Source organism: Haemaphysalis longicornis, unplaced genomic scaffold (assembly GCF_048455015.1).
Source record: "Haemaphysalis longicornis isolate Haplotype H1 unplaced genomic scaffold, Haemaphysalis longicornis Haplotype H1 scaffold_12, whole genome shotgun sequence".
Taxonomy (NCBI): Eukaryota; Metazoa; Arthropoda; class Arachnida; order Ixodida; family Ixodidae; genus Haemaphysalis; species Haemaphysalis longicornis.
The window spans coordinates 33,676,383-33,686,271 of NW_027526225.1; the positions used below are offsets into that span (position 1 = coordinate 33,676,383).

The 9,889-nt window shown below is 45.8% G+C and overlaps 1 protein-coding gene across 3 annotated transcripts in view; it reads right to left on the bottom strand.

The window, feature by feature from the left end:
• Positions 1 to 9,889, bottom strand: part of LOC144162553 (receptor-type tyrosine-protein phosphatase kappa-like) — a 616,238-nt gene that overhangs the window by 557,021 nt on the left and 49,328 nt on the right. For all 3 annotated transcript variants that reach the window (XM_077693141.1, XM_077693140.1, XM_077693142.1), the window contains exon 4: positions 8,213 to 8,365. In XM_077693141.1, coding sequence (XP_077549267.1) covers positions 8,213 to 8,365 — 153 coding nt within the window. The remainder of the gene's footprint in view (positions 1 to 8,212; positions 8,366 to 9,889) is intronic.

Consider the following 9,889-nt stretch of genomic DNA (forward strand, 5'->3'; position numbering starts at 1 on the left):
GCTAGTCTGTCTTGGGGGATAATGCTGTGCCCATCGTAGTGACTCAGTAGCTGAAGTGTTGCGCTGCTGAGAACAAGGAAGCGGATTGGATCCCGGACGCGGTGTCTCCTTTTCAGATAGAGGCGAAAAGCAATAAGTCCCGTTTTAATGGCAGATAACTTTATGGGCTCGCCTTGTCGTCGTAGCTCCCTAACGGTCCATGCGACTGCCGGAATCAGGCGGCGCAGCGAGATAACGTACCCAAGTAGAGCCTGCTGTCCCGTCGTCATGAAGTCACACCGAGACTTCGAAAACCACGCTGTTGAGATAGTCACAACCGTTCGAAACTCGTGAACCGCTGGCGCCTGTCCTACATCTCACCTTTGTTTAGTGCAAAGAAAACTGCAGTTACATTTGAGGCAAAATATCCGTAAGTACCGGCCAGCTCCCGCGTTCATTTAGTTAGAAACACTCGTTGGGTTGGTTTTTACGATAGCAAGGAAAAAAAGCCACCACGCAAGAAAAATTGCGGGTTCGGAATTCCGCAGAAAGACTTTTAGCCGCGCATTTTACGTGTTTGAAATCACACAAAACAGCTCCAGCGTACGAAATTGAGGCAACCACGTAACGAACAGAACTGTCGCTGGTGCCGTTTCAGGCGGGGGGTACGCGAGCACTGCGAAGGCGGGAAGTTTGAATTGCATATTTATGAAAACAGAAGTGAAACAGGGCGGCGGAGAGCGCGATGGGTGGTAGCAGTGAGCGGATAACAGCGCCACCAGCCATTATGGCGAATCACTGCTTTGCACTTCCGACAGCTTTGACATCGAAGTGAAAGGCTTAGAGATCTCGGAGCATGTTGAAGATTCTCAGGTGCTGAAAATTAATTTGGAACCCCCCACTACGGCGAGCCTCACAGCCAAGTTGAAGCTTCGCCGCTTTAAACCCAACGTTCTGAATCATCCGTTGCCGTGGCTAGCTTCGCTATATCCGTAAAAGTTACCGCATACTTCCCCATCCTTATAAACAAACATAAGTTTCGTGATTTTGAGGCGCACAGAAAAGAAATTGGGAAGAACCATGTGAATTGTAATGGCTTCACATGTACAAGTATTTTTTATTCAGTCGCTGAGGCGAGGCTGCGTACAAAGGAAAAATCCAGATTGGCAGGCGGCCGCGTTTTCACACTAAAATAAACAAAGTGCTTGTCACGGAGACAGGTCACTTCTATTGATATTGTAGCATCTGCCATAGAACAGAGATTCAGGGTATCACTTTATTTGGTGAAGGCGAACTGAATTAACTCTGGCAAACCCAGCCCGCCTTCACCACTTCCCCATGACAGCGGAATTAAAGGCACCATGAAGTCAAAATACAAACAGCATTGTTTAAACATAAAGGCTGTTTGGTTCAATATCTAACAAACTTTTGTCGATAACTTCCAAGAAGTAGGCTTCAAAAAAAACATGTGACGAAGGGGCAAATCTCCAGCCCCTTCCTGGAAATTTCTCTGAGACGTCACAGAATGTTGTTAGTGTGATTGGCGGCCGTCCTCCTAAGCCGCCGCCAAGATACATGCATCGACGAATGCATCAGGGCCTCTACATTCGTTTCATCCTATCACTTGAATACTAACGCGAAGTTAAGAAACCGATAACTATGTTCTTATTGTTTCTCTCTATTGCGTTTCTGGTGCCGCTACTTAGTCACTGGTGACGTAACTGCAGCGCGAGTTTCAAAACTTGCTTTCTTAGTATTTCCTAATGTTCAGGTAAAAAACGCGTGCAGCGGCTGAAATAGAGCTAATATAGTTATTAAAAGCCACCTTTTAAAAATTGAACAAGGTTTTATTTTCTCTCCTCATCATCCTCATCATCATCACCAGCCTGTCTACCCTCACGGCAGGGCAAGGGCCTCTCCCAAGGATCTCCAATTATCCCGGCGTTCCTGTGCTAACTGCGACCAATTTATCCCCCTAAACTTCTTGATCTCATTTGCCCACCTAACTTTCGGCCGCCCCCTTGCCACGCTTGCCTTCGCTAGGAATCCACTCTGTTACCCTTAATGACCAACGGTTATCTTGCTTTCGCATTATAAGCCCGGCGCACGCCTATTTCTTCTTAAGTTCTTGTAATGTGTCCTTAACACGCGTTTGTTCCCTGACCCACACCGCTCTCTTCTTATCCGTTAACGTGACAGCTGTAATCTTCCGTTGCGTTGCCCACTGAGTCATCTTCAATATAAGTTGAACCCTTTTACTGATCCTCCAACTTTCTGCCCCGTAGGGCAGAACTGGTAACATGCAGCTGTTATACACTTTCCCATTTAGGAACAATGCCAGGCTGCCATTTATTAACTCAGAATGCCTGCCGAATGCGCTCCACCCCATTCTTATCCCTCTAGTTATCTCTGCCTCATGGTTGGGATCCGGGGTCATTACTTGGCCGAAGTAGATATATTCGCTTCCAACTTCCACTGCCTCACCACTTATCTCAATCCACTGTGCTCCCCCGGCGTTATTGAGCATTACTACTTTAGTTTTCTGCATGTTAATTTTCAGCACCACGATTCTACTCTTCTCATCCAGTGCGGTAAGCATATTTTGCAATTAGTCCCCCGAATGACTTAGCCGGGCAGCGTCATCAGCAAATCGGAGGTTAATGAGGTACTCTCCCTTAACCCTTGCGCCCATCTGTTCCCAATCCAATGTTCTGAATGCCTCTTGTAAAAATGCTGTGAGTAACATTGGAGAGATTTTGTCTCCTTGCCTGACGCCCTTCCTTATAGGTATTTTACTGCTCTCCTTATTTCCTTCATGGCCCATTTAAAGAATAGGGACTTAGCTAATAGCCAGCAGGTAATGAGCCTGCAGGTGGATCTCCGATTTCTCCTCTGAAGCCCGGAATAAGTCTAATAAGTCTTAATATCTGACAAACGGTACTTCCGAAGGAGTCAATTATACCCGTAGCATTACGGGAATAACCTAAATCTTCAATGCTCTGGTTTTACGCCACAGAATTTTTATAGGTGTTCTTCATTTACGTCGCAGAAATTTAATTAGATGCTTCCGTTCGTGCGGACAGGTCTTTGCTGCTACCAGATAAACATCACATCCAATGGTAACGTGCCAAAAAACTTATCGGAAAATGTATAAGGGCAGCGGTGTTTCGACTTCCACATCTTCATCGTGGGTGTACACGCAGATTACCGCGGTACACGCAGGTTACCGCGATTACACACACTGCAGGGTGTGTAGAAAGCAAAAAAAAGTCTAAAAAACTGAATCTGGCAACAGAGACAACGGTCTGGTGAAGGCTTTGTAGCTCGCAATGTAAAGTAGGCATCTTGAGAATCGTCATCAACAGCGTATTTATGTCCACTGCAGAACGAAGGCTTCTCCCACTCACCCCTACCCACTCCCGTCCTGCGGTGCCCGAGTTCACTATTGGCCTTTAAAGGTTCGCATTTCGTCTTTCCATGGAGTTACTCACCTTCCCCTTCTTCTAGTCCGATACTCGTGGTTCACCTGTTGTCAGTTCGTCTGAGTACACGGCCATCCCAAGTCCATTTATTCTTGTTAATTTGAACTATTCATATCTTCTACTCGAGTGTGCTCCCTGATGCAGTGTTACTCCTATTATTATTTGCTCTATGGCTCCTTTCTCAGAGGTAAGTTTTCTTTCCAGTTGTCTAGTAAGGCGCCAAGTTCCCGCTCCGTATGTCATCACCGGTAGAACGCATTGGGTGAATACTTTTCTTCTTAGGGATAGAGGTTGCTTACTGTTCATTATTTGTGAGTGCCTGCCGAGTGCGCCCCAACCTATTCCTATTCTGGGCCGGATTTTTTTCTCGTGGTTGGGATCACACAGACGTCCTGAAAGAGTTACTTATATTTTTCTACTTGTTCTAGTGTTTTGCTACCTATGCTCAAGAGGGCGCTTACAGCATGCCTATTTATCATTAGTTTAGATTTATTCGTAGTTATTTTTAACCCTACGGCGATGCTTCCTGATTGAAGATCTGAATCATTTTTTGCAGTTGTTCTGCCGATTCACTGAGGAAGACTATGTCGTATGCAAACCAGAGATGACTCAGGTATTCCCCATTTTACCATTAATTGGCGCTTTCCCAGTCAAGCTTCATTAATACGCCCTCCAGACATGCTGTGAACTAATTTGCTGAAATGTTATCTCCCTGTCGCACACCCTTTGGATCGGGAACTTTTCGCTTTGCTTCAGAAGTATTATCCTGCCCGTACTTAACTCATATATGTCTAGGAGTCTTATACAGATCCCGTCTATTCCTTGGTCCTTTAACACTTCGAACACTGCTCCGGTGTGTTTTCATTCCTTAATCCAGCGTTTTCCCCGTCAAGCTTTTTGAATACCCCATCCAGACATGCTGTGAAAAGTTTTGGCGAAATGGCATCTCTCTGTCCTACTGCTTTTTGAATCGGGAAATTATCGCTTTGCGTGTGAAGTGGTATCCTGCTCTTACATCCTTTATATGTGTCGTCTAGAAGTCTTATGTAGGTCTCTGCTATTCCCGAATCTGTTTATGATTTTAACATAGCAGCAGTGTGTACTGAGACAAACGCTTTCTCATTGTCTATAAATGCCATGTAAAGAGCTTTAGGGCATTCTGCGGATTTTTATATCACGTGATTGACAACATGGACGTGATCCATGGAGGTTATCCTTTTCCTAAACCCAGCCCGCTTTCAGGGTGGTTCAGAATCCAAGCTGTCACCTTTCCACTAACTAAAACGCTGATAAACAGCGTGTTAACCACTGAGACTAGGCTGATGGGTCTGTATTTTCTAAGGGTCGTTGGTATCTTCTTTTTTATTGAAACAGAATAATGCTGTCGTTGTTCCAGGCTATAGGCACTGTTTGAGCCTTCAAGGATACCGAAAATAGTGCAGCAAATTTTTCCGGTACATTAACTCTTCCTCTTTCTGAAGAGCCATGGTACGCCGTCCTCATCTTCAGCTTCCCTTCTTTTCCCGCCTTTGAGAGCCTTTCCTACTGCTTCTTTAGTTACTAGTGGGACACCTCAAGTTAACGGCCAACTGCACTCAAATTTTCGACAACGTAAAATAATGTCACCTAACAGTTCACATAAACAGGGTGCGAAATGCAAAATACTGCGCTTCAAAGATCAACGCGCGCGACGCAAGCGGCTCGCGACATTCGCGTTTTCGGAACCGAAACTGAATAGAAAAGGCGGTCATAGCGGCGGCCGGACGTGACGTACGTGAGGGAACGGAAGCGACCGCGCCTGAGCCGGCGGCCGCTCAGAGCCTCCTTCAAATGCGCGTGGTAGCGCCGCGTTTCGCTTTTTTATTTCCACAGAACAACTTCCTCAAACGTTTGCCCATGATAATGGAGTTAGGCGCGATTCCGGCATCCCGTTTCTATCAATCCAGATGAAGTAGACCGCCGACAGTAATTTTTTCCATCAAAATAACTGCCGGAATAGCAATTTTTGCATTGCGAGTAGAAAACGGACCCTGATTTACAAAGCTATTTGCTCGTATACGATATCGAAAAGCAGCTTTTATTATAGCCGACCCCTCGGCTATCACGTCGCCCTCTCCGAAGGGAACAAATCGCACGCGGGCGGAGATAAATCACTATTTCTACTATACATTACATGCAAACAGCTTCGTGAATATCGGCCCAGTATTTTTTTCTCTGTGTGCACATCGAGAATCGAATTATAAGAGGGATGTGAAACTATAAGCCCGCCTCCAGGGCTAAATGACGCACTAAAACCCGAAAACACTTCCTATCTACCGCTGTTTTCTACTTTAACCAGAAACAGGTGCTGTTGAAAACGTTTTACTTTCAAATAAACTAAATCTAACACTCAAAGTAAATACTTCACTTGGGAATCGAACAAAAAAATATTCTATTCTTTAGGAGAGGAGCAGTTTAGTTTTCGCACTTCCCAAATACGACGGCCAATATTTCTGCGGGGGTATTCGTTACAACGAGAAAGGCTGTTTTGGTTCACTTAGCTAGGGAGACAAAAGTCGCACAAATGTTTATAGCCGCGTGTACAAGGACTCTATTTGGGTACTAAAACTTTTGGAAATGTCTAAAGGATAGAGGTGGCGTTGGGCCAGCCCAAATTAGGCCAATATTGGACGCGGAACTGTAAGTGGTCAATAATTTCTAATATATCTTTTTTTTCTGTGGTAAATGCAATAGGAATGACAAATGTAAGTCAAGTGCTCCTTTCGAGCTATTTTTTTCTTTGAGTAAAAATATTATTATCAAGTAAACAGAGTTTTGCTAACTCCAACACGTTCGCAAGCGCCTGAATAGGTTTAGGCTTCTAATAATTTTTTTTGCATTGAGAAAAATGGGGGATATTACTGCCTATGCGGTTAGTTTAAAGACTTGATGGTGACGCCGGTACAGCGCGCTGGTGTAGCAGAGAAACCCCGGGCGAACGCATCCCTGCGCCCGGTGGAGCGCCCTGCAAGTCGCCGGAGAAGCGCGAGCTTCACGGGACAGGTTCCCCAACCTCCTTCACAGGCCGCTCGGAACTTGTTACGGCGACTCTCCGCCAGGTGCAAACGTCGTCTGCTCGAAGGTACTTTGAACGGCGGTACCTAGCGCTCTCTGTGATTAAGAAGCTAAGGATTTCGCCGTGGTGGTTTTAAGAGCATAGACTACTTATTTGGACAAAAAAAATTTTGAGTGCAGTTGGCCGTTAAGCTTGTACACTCAGTAGTTTCCCGTGGTCAACGTCGCTGGCATATAGTCTGGTGCAGAATTGTTCTGCTACCTTCATTCTCTCGTCCATGTTGTCCGTGGTGCTACCCTGCTTGTCTGTGAGTGCGGGTATTTTTTTTTGATGACAGCTTCCTCTTAGTTGCTTTAAAGCTTCCTCCGATTTACAGCGCTTTTTTGATCACTGCCATGTTATATGCACGAATATCGTTTGTTTTACTTCTGCTAATGAATTTCGGCAGCTGTTCTAACTCAACTTTATCCACCGTACTTGACACTGTCAGGTTTTTGCGTTTTGCAATTAGTTTCTTAGTTGTGTTCGTTAGTTTTCCCGTGTGTTTTCTACATGCTGGTTCGGCCACAGCTGCTGCAGATTCGGTGATTACGATCATTATGTTGTGTATTAGCCTGCCTATACCATCCTGGTTCTCATTTAGAAGCAGAAATTTCTTTTGAAGAGTTTTTTTAAACTTCTTCATCCTGGGACTGACTGACTACTTGCTGGGTTGGTTATTTTTCACTGGTTTCCTCGTTTCTCTTTTGCTATTTAGCCTGAGCTTGCATCTATCCACCTAACCACCCTGTGATCGCTGCTCCGAAGCTTACTAGTACCTCTACGTCCTGCAGATTACCTGGATTGTCCCTTCAAGTGAAGTTAATGTCGTTTTTTATTGTACCATCGGTGCTTTCTCTTGTCTATTTCCTATTCTTTCGTTTGTAGGAAAAATGTGTTCCTTAGCCGCAGGGGAATTCTATCCGCAAATTTCCCCAGTGAATCTCCTCAAATGTTTCGGTTGTGTATTCCAATGTTCCCACGAACGGTTCTGCCATTTTCTTCTCAACGACTTTTGCGTTGAAGTCTGCCATCACAATTGCTAACTGCGTTGTTCCGTTCTTGATAGCTGATTCTATGTCCTCGTAGAAATTTTCTACGGCTTCATCATTGTAGCTGTTGTTTGCGCATAGGCCTGTACTATCTTTTATCTGTATCGCTTGGTTAGCTTGAATTCAGCGGCTGCGCTTCTCGTTAATGCTGAAGACTTCTTCCACGTTCCCTGCTATTTCTCTGTAGATTAAGAATCGCACCCCGTGTTTTTTCTTTTGTTTTCCTGTGTGGCATAAAATATGTCTGCTACTCAGCTCCATGAAGCACTCACCTGTTCTTTTAAGTTTGCTCAACCGGATGATATCCCACATAACGTCAGAGAGCGCCTCTGCTAGTACACCTAGGCTTCCCTCGCTAGACAAAGTGCATTCGTTGAACGTTGCCAGGGTCAACTTCCTGTCCGGGCACAGAGATTCTCAGCATCCTCTGCTGTATCGCTGTTCTCACCGCCTCGTGTTGACAGGTGCACTACATTTGCTGGGGACTGAGGGCTAAAAAATGCCCTGGGAAGTCATAGGAGGTGTCGGCCAACCACTACAACAGGTTTTCTAGATCATTTTCTGGTGATGGATTATTTAATCGGCCAATAATTATTGCAACTTACTTGTGTCGCAGTAAGGGGCATTCTTACAGCCTTGGATACACGTCCCTTTGTCTTGGCTACAGGTGCCAGTGTAGATGTCGCAGACTTGCTCTGTCTTGCAGAAGCAAAATCTACTTTGTTTGCAGTCTGCTCCATAGAAATGTGGCGGACAAGCTGTGACGTCATGGGGAGAAAGAGAGAGGGAAAGGGAGCAAAATGTATTCCTCTGCTGAAATATTGACATGAGCGGAGTACACAACTTGAAATGCTAGACATAGTGAACACAGCCTATTGTGTTTTGGTGTCACTCGGTTGGTCGTCTAGGTTGTAACATATGCGGGAAGCATGCACCAGCACAATGTAGTAAAACTAAAACAGGTAACCAAAAGAATTAACGGATAAAGCGAGCAATAAAAGCAGAGAAGAAAACATCTTAAAGGAAGCTTAAACTTCGACTCTAAACGTGCAAAGCGATAGAGTTATATGGCCCTGTTCGCATCGTATATATTTAAAAAAATACTGACGCAGCACGCACTAACGGGGCAGGGCTAAAGAAACAAAAGCTTGATGTGGGCGAGTTGGTACATACTGCTAAAAAACTAATCGGCGCTAAAACAGCGACGAAGAAACACGTAACACACAGCACGGTGCCGAAGCCGGCACCGTGTTGTGTGTTAGGTGTTTCTTCGTCCCTGTTGTAGCACCGATTAATTTTTTAGCTAAAGAAACAGCATAGCTGGTAGCCCCTCTCCCTTAGTCAGAGACCCGGCTGTTGCACCGCACATGGATTTCCGAACTTGCCGCTCAAACACTCCATGACTGGCAGGCCCGGATCGTTTTGTAAGCATCCTTTTACATCTGCCCCGAAGGGGACCGCTTTAGCACGTGATAGAACTCGCGGCAACCCGCTTCGCGAGCTCGGCGTCTGTGGCGGGAGCCGTTCTGTGCTCGCCACTTCAGTCGCCCGCGCACATCAAATGCACATTAACTGGCGAGGAGAACAGCACGCGAGAGATTGCGCCACGAACATTGGCAGAGTGTTCTCGAAGGTCGAGCTTGCCGAAGCAGGGCGCTCTTTAAGCGGCGCACGCGCACGTGTGCTTGATAATTTTTCTGAGTAAATTTTTGCGAACGCCACCGGACCGAGCCCGAAGCAGCTCCGCTGTTAAAAATTCCCCGGGCGGCGACAAACTTCCGCTCTTGTTTGTGCTCCATCTTTTGGGGCAGCGCCCTGCGGTTCGGGGGATAGAAATTTACGAGTGCCATTGGGGGGACCACGTTTGGAGAGAAAACAAACGCCTCGGTGTTCGCTTCTGTACCGCGCGCTGGCGACTGAAGGTACCTACCATGAGATCTACGACGTCGACCAACGTAAGCCATTCAAAGGGGAGACAAATCGAGGAAAAATCCGCGGTACTTTATACTACTGACGTGCTTTACAGGCGAAAGCATAACGGGCAGTTGGGATAGTTGGTGACTAGTCATGTTGGTGCCGAAAGCGCTCAACACATAGGGCGAGGAAAGAGAGCGGCATGTCGTCTTTCTTTCTTTCTTTATTATAGTGTTGTGAGCACTTTGAAAGCGAAGATGAAGGCTAAAGTATAAAAGTCTTTGCTGCAACATCCTATTCGTGGCTTTTTCAACTCGGTCGTTTCTTGTTTTCTGGCCGAGGTACATCGACGGAAACATTGGCCACAC